Genomic DNA, 18,579 nt, shown 5'->3' with positions numbered 1-18,579 from the left:
CTTCTTCCTCAGATCGGAAATAAGCAAATGTGCTAGCTGACAGTGTATATAAGTGAAAACATTCAAGCATTACTATGACAGTAAAATAGATACTATTGGAGATTCTACATGGAATGTTGCTACTATTGGAGATTCTACATGGAATGTTGCTATTCCACTAGCAACATTCCATGTAGAAGGCTGCGCAGGCTTCTGTTTCTGTGAGTCTGACGTCCTGCACGTACGTGCAGGACGTCAGACTCACAGAAGCAGAAGCCTGCGCGGCCACATTGCTGATCTACAAGGGCCGACTTCTACATGGAATGTTGCTAGTGGAATAGCAACATTCCATGTGGAATCTATAGAAATCAAACAAAATAAAACATGGAAAAGAAAATAAGATGATACCTTTTTTATTGGACATGACTTAATACATTTCTTGATTAGCTTTCGAAGGTTGCCCTTCTTCGTCAGATCGGAAATAAGCAAATGTGCTAGCTGACAGTGTATATAAGTGAAAACATTCAAGCATTACTATGACAGTCTGACAGGGTGGGAGGATGGGGGTGGGTCGGAGGTATGCATGGGGACACCCAACAGAAAGGACTTAACAAGGATCTGGGGTTCCTAGCCCATTATAAACCATAAAGCTGTATTTCTCTGTTGATCACCCCACCCCTCACCTATCCACACCCATCCTGTTAGAATATCAATGATATGCTTTGATGTCCCCATGCATACCTCCGACCCACCCCCATCCTCCCACCCTGTCAGACTGTCATAGTAATGCTTGAATGTTTTCACTTATATACACTGTCAGCTAGCACATTTGCTTATTTCCGATCTGACGAAGAAGGGCAACCTTCGAAAGCTAATCAAGAAATGTATTAAGTTATGTCCAATAAAAAAGGTATCATCTTATTTTCTTTTCCATGTTTTATTTTGTTTGATTTCTATTGATAACCTTAAGAGTGGACTAACACGGCTACCACACTCCTCTCTCTAGAGGGAAAATTACAGGACACACACAAAGTATGTGATTGATCATGTCACTCTCTTCCCCTCTCCTAAAGTATGAGAATTCCCTATAAGGTCCTCTAGAGTGGTTTGGGAAGCGTTATAAGGATCACATGCCCTTACTAGCCAATGACATCACAGCTTTATCCATACACCCTCAACAGTACATTATAACATTACATCTAGAGGAAATGATCACAGGCTGAAATGTAGGGTGACCGCTTAAGCTGGTGCTGCACTAAAAAAATGTTCTGTTCCCATGTAGCGAACAAACAAACATTTTAAGAGACACTTAAAAAAAAAAAAGTTTAGTTTATTTGTTTAGGAGCCCTTTTACTAAGCCGCGTAAGCCTCTGCGCGCGCCAAAATGGAGTTACCGCCCGGCTACTGAATGGCTCTTGTGGTAATTTCATTTTTGGCGTGTGTCCAAAAAAAAAAAATTTTTTTTATTTGCTAGCACGCATTTGTTGGCGCGCTGTAAAGGGGTCCGCTTCCTCCACTCTGCGTTGGGGCCAGCAGCTCTGTTAGGTTCACAGGTTTCCAGCAAAGAACCAGACTGCCATACGGACTTAAGACCAAAGCGCTTTATTCTCAATTCAGTACCACTCGCAAAATTGAAATGCAGTTCACAAACAGGGTTCAGGCTGGGTTCCAAACTCCAGACAACATTCAGTTCCTTAACAGTTCAGGCCCACTTCCTTTGCACTACCTTCCCCTCTCCCTCAGAAGGGCTCAGTCCAAGTTCAGCCTGCTCTTCTATACATCCCAATAATTCAACCCTTCAAAGGAAACCACTACTTAATGCCCCTGTCCTCTGCACAGCACCCAGGAGGACCCTGTACCAAACAGGGATGACAGCTTTCCTCCTACTTCACAGCACCACACACCCCTGTGGCCTCTCACACTGCCTTCATGTGCTGGACAGGGCTACCTTTACATTCTCACACTCCATGGCAGCTTACTCTTCCCCCCCCCCCCAGGGAAGCTCCAGTGGCAGACCCTTTCCGCCCTCCACGTACTCCATGGCAGCTTCTCCCTCAATCAGTTTCCTCTCCCTCCTGGTGGCTGGGAGCCACCCGGAAATCTCTCCCCCCTCTCACAGCTGGAGGGAATTATATACCGGCGATGCAGCTAAGGGACTGAGCTTCACCTCCCTCTAGTGGGGAAGGGAGTAACTGGCTCCCCTAGCACTGAGCCACTGCTCCCCCTGCTGGGGTTGGAAATCCGTTCCACCCTTTTGGGGCTATCCTCCTGTCTCCTGCTTACAAGGGCTTCTGGGAACCATAGTTTAGGGATTAGCTGCTTCTCTGTGGGGCCCCGAGCGCTAGCTTTGTCACAGCGCGTAGATCATTATCGCCCGGTTACCGCATGAGACTTTACCGCTAGGTCAATGGCTGGCGGTAAGGTCTCAGAGCCAAAATGGACACGCGCCAATTTTGATTTTGCCGCACGCCCATTTTCGGCAAAAATTTTTAAAAAGGCATTTTTTTTTGCAGCTGAGCTGAAAAATGGATCTGCGCGCAACCAAAACACGCACCTACACTACCGCAGGCCATTTTTCAGCGCACCTTAGTAAAAGGACCCCTTATTTATTTATTTATTGGGATTTATTAACTGACTTTATGAAGAGATTCATCCAAGGCAGTGCACAGCAGTTTAACATAAAACTTACAATGTTGTTAACAGCATAATAATAGTGAAATTGGTAGTTCACAAGCAGCACCGGACACTACGCTTGCAAGTATGGATCCAATGTATTAAAACCCTGCCAAACACAGCAGCGTTTCCTATGCTCTACCCTCTAACATCTTTGCAAGGGAACGATGGCAGAATCTGGAGGGTGTCTCCTCATTGGCCATGCCCATCACGATCAGACTGATCCCCTTCTCCCAAGGCAGGCACATTCCCTCTTAACAAAGATCCTAGTCAGAGACCCTAACGTTATAAGCTTAGAAAAAAAAAAATGGGCTTATTATCTGAAGAAGTTGGAGCAGATGATCTTAACATCTATTTCACATAACGGCAGCCCACGGCAACCTGTAGGAAAAGGATTTTAGAAAGATTTTATGAAATACTACAGTAAAAAAAAAAAGAAAGGAAAAAAAGACCTTATGTCTGAACAGAGTTTTTTTTCCCTCCAAATCCCAAATTTATGATTCTTTAATAAATGTGACAGCTGTTCCGAAATGATGATTCCTTGCAGTGTATCAGTACATTGGATTTATAGAGCTAAAAGCATGTTTAAGGAAATTAATATCAAATGGTAGAAGTCCAATTGATATCTCAGTTTCTCTGTCTCCTTCTGAAAATAAATTTATAGGTACGATGGGCCTTTTTAGAATTCATCTTGCTACAGCAAACTGTTCTGCTACAAGGACATTTTATCATAAGAAGCTTGGTCTGTGCTTATTCTTGCCAAGCCTGAAACCAAAACTTACGAGCCACATCTGCAAAGCAGGTGACCTTCAATGGCGATATTTTCATTTGATAGTCCCTGCAGCTCCTTGTGACTCTGGACAAGTCACTTAACCCTCCATTGCCCCTGGTACAAAATAAGTACCTGAATATATGTAAACCGCTTTGAATGTAGTTGCAAAAACCTCAGAAAGGCGGTATATCAAGTCCCATTTCCCTTTCCCTATTTGAGATTCTAAATTCTACATGGAACGTTGCTACTATTTGAGATTCTGGAATGTTGCTACTATTTGAAGGTTCTACATGGAATGTTGCTATTCCACTAGCAACATTCCATGTAGAAGCCTGCCCTTGCAGATCAGCAATGCAGCCGCGCAGGCTTCTGTTCTGTGAGTCTGACGTCCTGCACATACGTGCAGGACGTCAGACTCACTACTACTACTACTACTATTTAGCATTTCTGTAGCGCTACAAGGCATACGCAGCGCTGCACAAACATAGAAGAAAGACAGTCCCTGCTCAAAGAGCTTACAATCTAATAGACAAAAAATAAATAAAGTAAGCAAATCAAATCAATTAATGTGAACGGGAAGGAAGAGAGGAGGGTACAGAAACAGAAGCCTGAGCGGCCGCATCGCTGATCTGCAAGGGCAGGCTTCTACGTGGAATGTTGCTAGTGGAGTAGCCTAGTGGTTAGTGCAGTGGATTTTGATCCTGGGGAACTGGGTTCAATTCCCACTGCAGCTCCTTGTGACTCTGGGCAAGTCATTTAACCTTCCATTACCGCAGGTACAAAATAAGTACCTGTATATATGTAAACCGCTTTGAATGCAGTTGCAAAAACCTCAGAAAGGCAGTATATCAAGTCCCATTTCCCTTTATCTGATTCAGTGCTGAACATAAGGAAGATTTTATAATTAAATCAATAGTCAGTCTGCACTTCAGAGTCACCAGACAGCTGAAACAGCCAAGGCTCTCTCTCTGTCTGCACAAAACCTCTTTCCTGTAACTTCATACAGCTAAAAACAAAAATGTAAAAAAAAAAAAACAACAATAAACTTCTAAACGCAAGTGGCAAAGGGTCATATAAAAATAAGCTGGCAAAGCAGATGACTCAAAAAGGAAAGAGGCAGAGATGAACGGAAAGGTGTGGGGGGGGTCATGAAGCCAAAAACTAACAATCACTTCCCTTCCAGAAAAATCCCCATATTTCTACTGAGGTTCACTTTTCTTTCACAGGTCACTTCAATGGGTTAGTCCACAGCAAAAAATGTTTCACCCTCCCTGACAATGATTTAGCTTTGAAATGCAAACATAAATAACACAGAACAAACCGTGGGAATTTTCCAACTGAACACTGAAAGCCAACAGTCGCTCAAAAGCACATGGTTTGGAACAAGGTATCTTTAAAAGATATCACCAAAACAGGGAAGGTAGGGAATCCCAATAGCCAGTGTATATCATGAACCATTGTTTTTACTTTGGTTTCGGGCTCAAGTCCTCCTGAAAGCTGACAGGCCCTAAGCTTCAGATCAGTACCAAGCCACATGATCAGTTGAGAAACCTAAGTGGCAAGCAGGGCCGTGCCTAGGGTCTCTGGCGCCCCCCTGGATACTATCAGTTGGCGCGCGCGCCCCCCCAGACCTATAAATTTACCTCGCTCCGCCTCCGACGTCTGCGCAGTGTCAGTGAAAGCGCTGCCTGTCTGATGTCTCTCCACCAGCCTTCCCTTCGCTCGTTCGTTCCCTCTGTGTCCCGCCCTCAAGGAAATGACGTCAGAAGAAGGCGGAACATTGAGCAAAGGGAAGACTAGTAGAGACGTCGGGAGCGCCACCTCCTTCACTGACGCTGCGCCTTCGCTGCCGGACGGAGGTAAATTTAAAAGGGATCTTGTTGGGGGGGAGAAGAGGACGGGCAGTTGGGACATGGGAGCGGGAGGGCAGGGGAAAGAGGAGCGTGGATGGGAGGGCAGCGATCATTTTCACAGGGGGAGGGGGCGTGCGCGCGCGCCAACTGTTCGTCTATGGGGGGGCGCCAACTGATCTTCTGCAGGGGGGCACCACAGACCCTTGGCACGGCCCTGGAGGAGAACTGTTTTTAGACAAAGGTATTCGCAATCCAGATCTCCCTAGAAGTAGGAAATACAATCACTCTTATACCTTCATGGTGGCAACAAATTATTCATAGGTAATACGACAATAAACACACTTATTGGCTACGATAATATCGTGGTTAGCACTTATTGGATATATAATAATAAGTTGGCTAGTACTCAGAAAGACTAATAATAATTTTACCTAGAAATGCTAATAATAATATTAGTTCTTCTAGGAATACGGGGAGGGGCATAATCGAACGGGGCGCCCAAGTTTTCCTGAGGGCGTCCTCGCAGGACATCCCCGCGAAGGGGCGGGGCAACCCGTATTATCAAAACAAGATCCCTGCTGGTGAAATCCACACAAATTCTATCCACAGAAGCAGGATGCAGTACAGACGACTCCCAAAAGAAAGGACTGGGTTTTTCTTTGTTTTTTTTTTTCTTTTTTAAAGAAGTCACTCCATTCCATCTAGGTTCCCTTTGGACTTCTCTTTTGAGAGGTTCAGCAGATTTAACCATATACCGGTCAATATTCAGCCTGTGAGGATCAGTGGCAGGGGCGTAGCCAGACATCTAATTCTGAGTGGGCCTGGGTCCAAAAGAACCCTGCCTCGCCTCCATCCCACAGACAATTCAATCTCTCCTTCTCTCGCCCACCACATGCCATGTGTCTCAACCCCCCCTCCCCCCCACCATGTACCTTTTAAATAGCAGATCTAGCTTGTCCGTTTTTTCAGTTGTAGCTCAAGGCACGTTACATTTAGGTACTGGATCTGAATAGGACTGGTGCCCACATAAAAGTTCTGAAGGCAGAACATTTTTATACAGAAAGGCACAATCAGGTGGCACGTCTCACCCACTGGAAACTTTTACAAATACTAGCATTGGAATCACAACCTTAAGAGACTTACAGGAATTGAAGAGATTGTGATCATCTGGGGAAAAAAAACACGAGAACAGCATTGATATAAGAGAGATGTCAGTGCCAAGGGATTATTCTGTGATTCTTGCGGAGAAAGAAAGGATTCTCACGGAGGAGACCAAGGAAATTTGGCAGACATACAGAAATATTTCCTATCGTATCAGGTACCACAGCCTAGATTAAAAGCAATTTCTAAGTAAACCGTGATTAGTTGCCTGTACATATGACATCTTATGAACTCCACAGGGCAGCTCTCTTTGGCACAATGCAAGCACTAGAGTGACCGTTAACTGTAAATTTGAGAATCTGGGATCCAACTCCACACCCCTGGCGTAGGAGCGAGGTTTTTCATTATCATAGTATGCGCAAAACTAACCCGTTTGGAGGCATTGCCCCCATCATCCGAATGAAACATTTGATTTTTTTTTAATTCCTACTGCATTTTGTCAAATGCGATTATTGGGACGACTTGCCCTCTAAGCACGTTGCCTTATTTGTTCTTTTTATTCTTTTGAATTTTCCTGTGGGGAACTTCTGACATTTTAGGCTCATTTAAGTTAACGAGCGATGCAGATACAAGCGCTCATTCCAGCCTGGGTTATTTGGGCATCCAGATGGTAAACTGATCGACGTCAGCCAAAAAATGCTGCAAAATTTAGGAAACTCAAGCAAGGAATGTCTCGCACAAATAAACAGATGACATGCTTCGATAGTCTATTAGCTTCTAGAGCAGGGATGGACAACCTCGGTCCTGCAACCCGGTCGGGTTTTCAGAATTTCCTCAATGAATATGCATGAGATCTGTCTGCAGACAAATAGATCTCATGCATATTCACTGGGGAAAGAAGAACATAAGAATAGCCATACTGGGTCAGACCAATGGTCCATCTGGCCAGTATCCTGCTTCCAACAGTAGCCAATTCAGGTTACAAGTACCTGACAGCAGGGCCTGTCCTAGGGTCTCTGGCGCCCCCCTGCAGACTATGAGTTGGCGCCCGCGCGCCCCCCCCCCCCCCCCCCCCCCCCCGCATCTCCTTTCTCTCTTCTCCCACCCTGCCGCTATCCAGCGATTCTCCTTCGCCCGAATCTCCCCCATCCCCCGCCGCCCTTGGTGCTTTAAATCTTTAATTTACCTCCGTTCCAGCAGCCGCGTCATTTGAAAGCCTTGCCCCGTCTCTAGCCTTCCCTCCCTTCGTGAGTTCGTTCTGCAGTCCCGCCCTCGAGGAAATGACGTCAGAAGGCGGGACTGCGGAATGAACTCACGAAGGAAGGGAAGGCTAGAGACGGGGCAGGACTTTCAAATGATGCGGCTGCTGGAACTGAGGTAAATTAAAGATTTAAAGCACCAAGGGCAGCGCGGTATGGCGCCGCAGCGGCGCCCTTGAAGGCAGACGCCCCCCTGCGGCGCTTACCCCGCTTACCGGGTTTGACCGGCCCTGCTTGACAGAATCCCAAATAGTAGCAAGATTCATGCTACTGATCCCAGGGATAAGCAGTGGCTTTCCCCATTTTAGTCTCAATAGCAGTCTATGAACTTTTCCTCCAGGAACTTGTCCAAACCTTTTGTAAACCCAGATACCCTAACTGCCGATACCGCATCCTCTGGCAATGAGTTCCAGAGCTTAACTATTCGTTGAGTGAAAAAAGATTTCCTCCTATTTGTTTTTAAAGTATTTCCATGTAACTTCCTCAAGTATCCCCTAGTCTTTGTACTTTACAAAAGAGTAAAAATCGATTTACGTTTTCACGTTCTACACCATTCAGTCTTTTGTAGACCTCTATCATATCTCCCTCAGCCATCTCTTTTCCAAGCTGAAGAGTCCGAACCACTTTAGCCTTTCCTCATAAGAGAGGAGTTCCATCCTCTTAATCATTTCGGTCGCTCTTCTTTGAACCTTTCATAGTTCTGCTATACATTTTTTAAGATACAGTGACTAGAACTGCACACAATACTCAAGGTGTGGTCGCAGTGGCCACTCTCCAATCTAAGCACATTATTAACGACAGGTTACAGATCACTAACAGCAAATCTGCAATTTCATATTTGAGTTCCTTCAGCACCCTGGGGCAGGGGCGTAGCCAGACTTCGGCGGGAGGGGGGTCCAGAGCCTGAGGTGAGGGGGCATATTTTAGCCCCCCCCCCGGCACTGAAGACCCCCCCCCCCCAGCCATTATCGACCCCACCCCACCGCCATGGCCCCCCGCCGCCACCGCCGCCAACTTTGACGACCCTCTCGACCCCCCCCCTCCTGCCACCAACCCTCCCCTGCCGTCGCCTACCTTTGCTGGCTGGGGACCCCAATCCCCGGAGGTCCTCTTCTTCCCGCGAAGGCTTCGTTCTGTACAACATGCAGGACATCAGAAACAGAACGAAGCCTTCGGGGGAAGAAGAGGACCTCCTCGCCTGGCGGGGATAGGGGTCCCCCGCCAGCAAAGGTAGCCCACGGCGATGGCGGAGGAGGGTTGGCGGCAGGAGGGGGGGCCGAAAGGGTCGTCGGAATGGGAGCTATGCCACTGCCCTGGGGTGTAATTTGTCGATTTGGCTCAGTACATCTTCTGGGTTCACCGAGATTTCTTTCAGTTCCTCTGCATCGTCACCCTTGAAAATCATCTGAAGTGCGCTGAAAAATGGTCCTGCGCATGGCCAAAAACAATGCCTACACTACCGCAGGCCATTTTTCAGCACACCTTAGTAAAAGGACCCCTAAATAGTTTTTTAATTCCAGGATAGGCAAACTGACACACATTCTTTTCTGTACACGGTCATGCACGACTTCCAGCCTCAGAAAAAGCATGGATCTCGCAGGATGTGTCAGCTGCTTTTTCACTCTTAACCAACAGTTTACAGCGTTGCTGTGACCAAAAGAGAGGACTGTACAGATTTCACCTGAGAGGAGAAACAGCAATGGGGCAAACAAGCAACCGGCATTCAAAGAAGAGCAGACTGCTTGAAACCTCTCTTAAGCATGGATGTTTGTTCACACCAAGCTCTACAGTTCACATTTTAAACCATAAACCTGGGTTTGGTCCAGCAGCCACCCACAATACAGTGAGTAACTAGAAAATGACACTGTTTGATGCAATAAATTACAACTTTGATTAGAAGCAAAAAGTCTGAATAGGGAAGAAAACTAGAGTTACTCCAGCCTAGTCTCAGTGTCTGAGGTGGAAAGGAACAAATGTTTGAGCACATCCCAGGATTTACATAGACAAAGGCTCTCCCCTGATGTTTGGGATAAAATGCCTGGCATCTCCCTTCCCCCTCCTCACTGCACAAATGAGTCAAGTCCATAACAAAATATTGGTAGATCTGCCTTTTCCAGAGTCTCACAAGCAGCCGGGGCATTGGCTGGGGGAGATTTTAGGCTCAAAGGGGCCCCTTTTACTAAGCTGAGTAGGCGCCTACGCGCACCCAACATGCATCAATTTTGAGTTACCACCCGGCTATCACGTGGCCCTTGCGGTAATTTCATTTTGACGCGCGTCTGCTATGCGCGTGGGAAAATATTTTTCTCTTCTGGCATGCGGGCGGTAATCGGCGTTTTACGCGTGTAGACCATTACCGCTCAGTTACCACGTGAGACCTTACCGCTAGGTCAATGGCTGGCAGTAAGATCTCAGACCCAAAACGGACACGCAACAACTTTCATTTTGCCGCACGTCCATTTTCGGCAAAACTTTTTACGGGTGCACTGAAAAATGATTCTGAGCGCGCCCAAGACATGCGTCTACACTACCGCAGGCCATTTTTCAGCGCGCCTTTGTAAAAGGGCCCCTCAGATTGCCAGCAGCACATATCGTCCTCTCAGGATGCGAGTGCAAATTCAGAGCACCTCAACAAGTGAGATTCAAAGCTAACAGCTTTGAGGAATAGAATACTCAGGGGCCATTTTACTAGGCAGCGGTAACCTCACCGTGGGCTTGCCTCCCGCCAATCTGGACCTCCGCTGGACTACCACAGGAGCCCAGCAGTAGTTCCGACCCCCTAGCGCGCGACATTTCCAGCGCTACAAAAATACAGCGATACCTCGATTTTCGTCGATAATCCGTCCGAAAACAATCGGCGAAATCCGAAACCGACGAAAACCGAGGCAATTATTTCCATAAGAATCAACACTGGAAAGCAATGGAACTTTGGCTAGACGCGGGGGGGGGGGGGGGGGGGGTGATGCTCACACAACGAGAAACAACGCCACACTTGAGCAGGAGAACGCGTAGGTCGTCCTTTGTTTTCGCAAAATTAGCAGCGAGGTCACGTGGGCACGCCGACGAAATCCGAGACAAAATTTTCGCAGAAACAAATCGCCGAAACCCGAAATCGACGATAACCGAGGTACTACTGTATGTCCTATTTTTGTAGTGCCGGAAATCAACCGGTGGTAATCAGGTTACTGCAAGGTTAATGCGGGAGCCCTTACCAAAGGGCTCCCCACCGAAATGGCCATGTGGTAAGTGGTTCACTTACCGCCAGGGGCGTAGCCAGAGAACAGATTTTTGGGTGGGCCTAGGCAAGAAGTGGGTGGGCACCAAGTGTTCTCCCCCCCCCCCCCCCCCCAACCACCACCCAAAAATATCTCAGCTGGTGGAAAAATGCTTCTTTTCACCTTGGCAGTCTGCAGCAGCATGCGCAGGTGCAGGTATCGTGGACAGTAGCGTTTTCATTACCGTCAGGAGAAAGTCTTCAGCTGGCCGAGCTTGGGATCCCACCAGCTACCACTAAACGGGTGGGCCTGAGCCCTGAATGGGTGGGCCCTGGCCCACCTGTGGCTACGCCACTGCTTACCGCACGGCCATTTCTTTTTCCCAAAAACGGACAGCCCGCTGTGGTAAAAAGCGGCCCACAATGCACATCAAAAACGCGCTGATGCTAGCACAGGCCCCCTTTAACCACAGCTTAGTAAAAGGACTCGTCAGTAACTTATAACAAAGTTCATTGGCAAAAAAAGTCTTCATTTTATCCTCAATAACAACAAGAAAAAAAGAAAAGCCTAGAGAGAGAAATCAAATGAGTTCAGAGGCTTATAACGCAGGTCTTTAAAAAAAATAAAATAAATAAAGTTTAAAAATATCATATGTGAATTTTGATGTAAATGGTGAAAAGCCATCAGAGGGTACAGATACACCCCAGCCCCGAGCGGTACAGACAGATCTTATTTCAGAGTACAGGGTTCACAACAAATATTTTATCAAATATGACTGCATAGGAACCCAGCTAAATTTGCAAATTCTGGGTATCCTGAAAAACAAAATGGTCAGTGGCTTTCCAGAATTGTCCATCTCTGATCTAAGAATACGAATGTGGGGAATGTAATTTTTTTGTTTTTTTAATAACACTATTGTCAGTGTCAGCCGTTCATAAATCCCATCTCTTTTTCAGGCTAATCAATGTAACTAAACCAGGGCCGCCGAGAGACTGGGCCAGGCCTGGGACAAGGCCGCCCCCGGGCCCCCCCCCCACCCGAGGTCGCCGGGCCACCCCTCCACCCGCCGCCGGGCCCTCTGCACTGACCTTAAGCGCCTCACCTTTGAAAGCGCAGCAAGCAGCGGCAGACCACTCCTTCCTCCCGTGTCCCGCCCTCGCAGAAGTTATGTCAGGCAAGGGCGGGACACAGAAGGAAGGAGTGGTCTGCTGCTACTTGCTGTGCTTTCGAAGGTGAGGCGCTTAAGTTCAATGCCAGGGAGCGACGGAGGGCGGGCGGGCAGGCCGGACTGCGGCGGTGGCGCCGGGCCCACCCCCTGGAGGCCTGGGCCCAGGGAATTTTGTCCCCCCCTGTCCCCCCCTCTCGGCGGCCCTGATCTAAACAAATCAGTTTTGAAGGCCAAAGAGTATATAAATCTCGCTCTTGAATATTTTTTAGGGATATCCTTAAACCTAGACAGGTTTGTATACCCAGAGGTCCAGAGTCACTCACCACAAAGTACACCTTACCTTCCTGCACACCATGGAGGCTCGATTCGTCGATCTCAGTCTCTGTCATCTTCTGAAGCACAACCTGATCCTCCACTGGCGACAATTTCACCCAGCGCTTTTAGATGCGATGAGCTCCCAGGGTCAACCAACTGTGAAGACAAAATATATACCAATGGAAATGTCCTATGTCTCTTTTCACTTAAGTGGTTGCTTTAAACACAAACATGCAGTAGTTATACTTTTTCCACAACCACATAATAACGGGTCTTACCATGCCCTGGACACACATTGGCACAGCAAACTGTGAAAGTGGAAACAGCGGTCAAGTCTTTCTAGAAACTTAAACAGGGAAATGCCCCAGCTGTATCCCTGCGCTGCCCTTGTGCCATACATCCCCAGGGAAGCAGGCAAATTACCTGTCCGAGGAAGTCAGTTCCAAAAAACAACAAGGCAAGCCATCTGCAAGATCCAAGGTGGAGGATAAAGGAGCAGATCAAAGTGACATCCAACTTTCTTATATACGATATCGCTAATAAAATCCTTTGGATGTCACTTTGATCTGCTCGTTTATTCTCCACCAAAAGAGGAAACGTCAGTTCTCCAGAACAGTCTCAAATAACCCGGGACAGGAAGAAACAGCTTTCAAGTCACAGCGAAACTAAAGCACGTAACGGACACAATACAACTCTTCCGCTCTACAATTCCCTAACACGTCTTTTCACATGAACCTCATCCTACCAAAACACAACTTTGTATTTGTTCATACCGGAGTTGGTGAACGCCTCTCCGGCACTATGTAAGCCACATTGAGCCTGCAAATAGGTGGGAAAATGCGGGATACAAATGTAAAACAACAGTAGAATAAGCAGATCTGATCAAAACAGATATGCAGGAAAATAAATGGGGGGGGGGGGGGGGGGGGGGGAAAGACCTCAGACAGGTGATAATCAGCCAAATTGCTGGGATTGCTTTTGATAGATCACCATATATCAATCATTGGTCTTAGCCCAACCTCCTCCCGTGGTGTGAACAAAATTTTTGTAATTTTTTATAACGAACACACTCAATTTACTAAATTCACTGTGTTCAAAGAACACAAAAACTCGGGCATCCCCAATGGACCTGTTTTGCCAATGGGGCTTCTTCAGGGAAAAGACGCCCTGTCTAGAGGCAATGCTTAGGATGGCAAGTAGTGGTGTCCTGGGGGGCATTCAGTCCCACTGAGCCACCAGATCTCAAATGTACAAATAACAAATAAATAAATAAATAAATGTGGACTGGATGCACGAGACACTTGTTTGATGAGGAAACAAGTTGGTGTATCCATCCGACATACATTAAAAACAAAAGGGCGTCCAGGGGGCCCTTTTACTAAGCAGCGGTAAAAGGTGGCCTGCGATAGTGTAGGCGCGTGCATTGGGCACACGCCGGGCCAGTTTTTACCGCATCTACAAAAAAGGGCTTTTTTTTTAACGGGACGGGAAAAGGGCCTGCGGTAAAAATGAAACCAGCGCGTGCCCAAAACTGGCCTGAGCCCTTAACATCACCCATTGATCTAGCGGTAAAGGCTCACGCGCTACACATGCGGTGACCGGTCGGCGTGTGCCAAGTACCGATTACCGCCGGAACTGGCGCGCTTAGCAGGAAATAAATACATAATTCATCCATGCATTATGGGCACGACCCAATTCTGAAATTACCTGGCAGTAGTCTCATTTTGGGGGGGGGGGGGGGGGAGCGCTGCACACTGGTAGAGCCTACCGAGCCTTAGTTAAAGGACCCCTCAAATCCTTCCACTCTGTCATTCTGCGCCATTAACTATCTCAGCCTAACCTAAGGCTGATCAGATAACAGTGACCCGCTGCTTCACATCTCTCATTCATTCATACCATTCCAATCCTTCTTTTCATTACACCTCTTAGGTTTTTTTCCAGCTCCCTGGCTCCTGCCACAGATTCAGAAAGAAATCCAAACCTGCCCAGACTTCTACCCTGTGGACAGAAGGGCTTGAGCAATTCCTGAAGCAGGCAAACATCCAGCTGTGCCCGCCAGTAAACGGGGAAGAGACTCTTTCTTCTCAGACTCACAGGAAGGCCGGAATGGGAAAGGATTCCATTTCCTTTCCAAATTGCCAAGTACAGTTCTGCTAAACATTTCCTGTATTACCATCATCCCAGCGAAATATCACAGCCTGCCTCAAAAAGCACAGCCTTAAAGGTTTCTTCAACGCACGAAAAGAGAATTTAAAACATGGTAACCTGAGAGCATCTTCTAGACTACACGGCACTCAGCATGAGGAAGAATTTTGCCACCTTTGGCTTGCTTCAAATCTATAACCCTCTATTCCACTATAATATTTAACCTGGGGGAAAGAATTAAAAATAATTAACATTGTGTATTATGCTGTCCACATATCTTAAAACCTAGTCTAGCAGCTCGGAAGATATCCAGTATATTTTCAAAGCTCTAGCAATCTTGTTTTGATTTCAACTGGCTATCCCTGGATATTCAAAGTCGGGTCCTGTCCGAGCTTCGAATATCCAGTTATTTCTGAGCCGGCTAAGACAGGCTTTTATGTGGTCCCAGTTAAGTGCTAAACCTGGCCGCTTACCCCCAGACTCTATATAGCGCCTAGAGATCTGCGCTAAAATCCAAGCTTATTCTATAACAAAGTGTAACTTAATTGGTTCAACAAGCTAATTAGCGTTGATAACAGCACTTAACTAGCAATAATGAGCACCAATTGGCAATAATTAGAATTTACATGCACAATTCGCTAAGCGTATTCTGTAATGCAATGTGCCTAACTTCTAACGTGCACAGATAAAAAGGAGAGTGGTTATAGGCGGGGAAATGGGCGTTTCATGGGTGTTCTGAAATTTACATGCATATTTATAGAATATGGCCCTCTGCGCCTAAATCTACGCATTGGTATTTACATCACATTTTCATTGGTATAAATGGAGGCGCATAGTTTTAGGCGCTGGGATATCATAGTAACATAGTAGATGATGACAGAGAAAGACCTGTACGGTCCATCCAGTCTGCCCAACAAGATAAACTCATATGTGCTACTTTATGTGTATACCTGACCTTGATTTGTATCTGCCATTTTCAGGGCACAGACCGTACAAGTCTGCCCAGCACTAGCCCTGCCTCCCACCACCAGCTCTGCCACCCACTCTCTGCTAAGCTTCAGTATATAGAATATCGACTAAGCTTATTCTATATACCGCGTCTAAATCTAGGCGCCGCTTATAGAATATGCTTAATGGGAAACGTTTTCCGTGCAGCTTTTTTAGGCGCTATATATAGAATCTGGGCCTAAAGGGCTGAATATCAGCTCTTAAGTAACCAAGTGCTGACTCCGTCTCCAGAACGCCCCAACATAGTCAGCTTTGGGTTAGGTGTTAACCGCAAATTCAGTGGCACTCTGCCAGTTAAGAGTCACTGAAAATTGGTGGCTAACCCTGACCAAGCAATTTAATCGGTCAGCAGCTTGAATATCGGCCGGATCATTTTCAATCCAAGAAAGCCCAAACGCTTATGTATGCAAATTTCCTTAACCTCCTTAGCCGCCACCACCCCTCCTCCACTCAGTTGCCACCCCACCCACTCGGGACGCTGCTGCCCCTCACTTGCCCCCACCTTCATGCGTCAGTGCGTTTGCTCCTCCTCAGCCTCCAAGGGACGCCCGACAGTAGGGTCTATCTCTCACCTGTTCCTGTGTGCCAGGACCGGGTTATCATGTTAACACAATCAACCGGGTCCCAACAAGAGCAGGAGAGAGACAGACTCCAGCACCGCCCCCCCCCCCTCCCTTGGAGACGGGCATGGGGAATTTTGCCCGCTCCTCCTCGGCAGCCATGACTTCTACGATCTGTGCCCTGATCATGACAAGGACAAATCAAAGTCAAACAAAGTGAACAGTGGATCCAGAAAAATTTCTCTCTCAGATGGTGCTGCAAAACACGGAGCCTTCTAGTCAAACGTGGTTCACCAAATAGGTAACCGGAAAAAAAAGGGGGGGTTTTCGGTTACCAAGTTTCGCAGCACATCAAATGCGACCCCTGACGCAGGCCTTTAAGGCCGAAACACGACTCGTGTCGGGTCGCTTTTTATTCATTTCAATAAAGACTTTGTTTCAAGAAACACCATCTGAGAGAGGAATTTTTTTTTTGGATCCACTGTTCGCTTTGTTTGGCTTTCGTTTCTCCTGTGGAGAGGTCACCTTCTGAAGGTGTTGGCTTCGAAGGACAAATCAAAATCAAGTATAGGTGCATACATAGTATCCCGTCATACTTTATGCTATGAGTTTATCTGGTTGGGCAGACTGGAGGGACCGTACAGGTCTTTATCTGCCGTCATCTACTATGTTACTATCTATGTTACTATGTTTGCAGGTATAAATACTCCAGACTAAATAAAACTCAAAGGGAAAGAGACTGATGCGACAATGACACTCCTTCCCTCAGAAATGATGAGAACTACCAGCTCTAGGAAAAAGATAATGTTTTCACAGCTTTTTTGGAGAGGGAGCCTAGGAAGGTTTAAGTGGCAATGCTGCTTATTTTACAAGCGCAAAATTTGGAAAAAATCTGTTCTCACTTAAACAAGAAAGGCACAACATGAACATCAAGTATGCCAAGGCCCAGTAGACGGTGTTTGCTGTCTGGTGTCTGGGTAGCTCCCAAAGCAGGCGATATCATCCTTAGTTGGAAGAGACGATGGCAGGTCAGCTATTAATTTCAGCTAATCAACAAAGCTGGTATGTGTACAGCGAATCTGTGAGTTCAACCTGTAGAGCGCAGTGATGTTCAGTCTCACTCATTAGGAGTGCGTCACACTCATTTGAAAGTTTTCTCACTGCCAGAGCTTCAGTACCAGTGCACGCCGGTAACTGGGAAACAAAACGGGAGCTGGGCAGACTTCTACGGTCTGTGCCCTGAGAATGGCAAGGACAAATCAAACTCGGGTATATATATATAAAGTATCGCATATCAAGTAAAATGAATATATCTTAATAGGCAGACTGGATGGACCGTTCAGGTCTTTATCTGACGTCATTTACTGTGTTACTATGTTACTATTTGGGGTTCTACATGGAATGTTGCTACTAATTGGGATTCCGGAATCTTGTAACTCTTTAGGATGCCAGAATCTTCAGAACTTATACCTATACAGTGGTGGAAATAAGTATTTGATCCCTTGCTGATTTTGTAAGTTTGCCCACTGACAAAGACATGAGCAGCCCATAATTGAAGGGTAGGTTATTGGTAACAGTGAGAGATAGCACATCACAAATTAAATCCGGAAAATCACATTGTGGAAAGTATATGAATTTATTTGCATTCTGCAGTGGGAAATAAGTATTTAATCCCTCTGGCAAACAAGACCTAATACTTGGTGGCAAAACCCTTGTTGGCAAGCACAGCGGTCAGACGTCTTCTGTAGTTGATGATGAGGTTTGCACACATGTCAGGAGGAATTTTGGTCCACTCCTCTTTGCAGATCATCTCTAAATCATTAAGAGTTCTGGGCTGTCGCTTGGCAACTCGCAGCTTCAGCTCCCTCCATAAGTTTTCAATGGGATTAAGGTCTGGTGACTGGCTAGGCCACTCCATGACCCTAATGTGCTTCTTCCTGAGCCACTCCTTTGTTGCCTTGGCTGTATGTTTTGGGTCATTGTCGTGCTGGAAGACCCAGCCACGACCCATTTTTAAGGCCCTGGCGGAGGGAAGGAGGTTGTCACTCAGAATTGTACGGTACATGGCCCCATCCATTCTCCCATTGATGCGGTGAAGTAGTCCTGTGCCCTTAGCAGAGAAACACCCCCAAAACATAACATTTCCACCTCCATGCTTGACAGTGGGGACGGTGTTCTTTGGGTCATAGGCAGCATTTCTCTTCCTCCAAACACGGCGAGTTGAGTTCATGCCAAAGAGCTCAATTTTTGTCTCATCTGACCACAGCACCTTCTCCCAATCACTCTCGGCATCATCCAGGTGTTCACATGGCAACCTTCAGACGGGCCGTCACATGTGCCTTCCGGAGCAGGGGGACCTTGCGGGCACTGCAGGATTGCAATCCGTTATGTCTTAATGTGTTACCAATGGTTTTCGTGGTGACAGTGGTCCCAGCTGCCTTGAGATCATTGACAAGTTCCCCCCTTGTAGTTGTAGGCTGATTTCTAACCTTCCTCATGATCAAGGATACCCCACGAGGAGATTTTGCGTG

The 18,579-nt window shown here is 46.7% G+C and overlaps 1 protein-coding gene across 2 annotated transcripts in view; it reads right to left on the bottom strand.

Moving 5' to 3' along the window:
* Positions 1 to 18,579, bottom strand: part of LOC115458857 (coiled-coil domain-containing protein 50-like) — a 150,582-nt gene that overhangs the window by 120,813 nt on the left and 11,190 nt on the right. For both annotated transcript variants that reach the window (XM_030188695.1, XM_030188696.1), the window contains exon 2: positions 12,361 to 12,491. In XM_030188695.1, coding sequence (XP_030044555.1) covers positions 12,361 to 12,409 — 49 coding nt within the window. In that variant the 5' untranslated portion in view covers positions 12,410 to 12,491. The remainder of the gene's footprint in view (positions 1 to 12,360; positions 12,492 to 18,579) is intronic.

Source organism: Microcaecilia unicolor, unplaced genomic scaffold, assembly GCF_901765095.1.
Source record: "Microcaecilia unicolor unplaced genomic scaffold, aMicUni1.1, whole genome shotgun sequence".
Taxonomy (NCBI): Eukaryota; Metazoa; Chordata; class Amphibia; order Gymnophiona; family Siphonopidae; genus Microcaecilia; species Microcaecilia unicolor.
The sequence above is the reverse complement of the archived record's forward strand: the minus strand, read 5'-3'. Positions and strand labels throughout refer to the sequence as shown.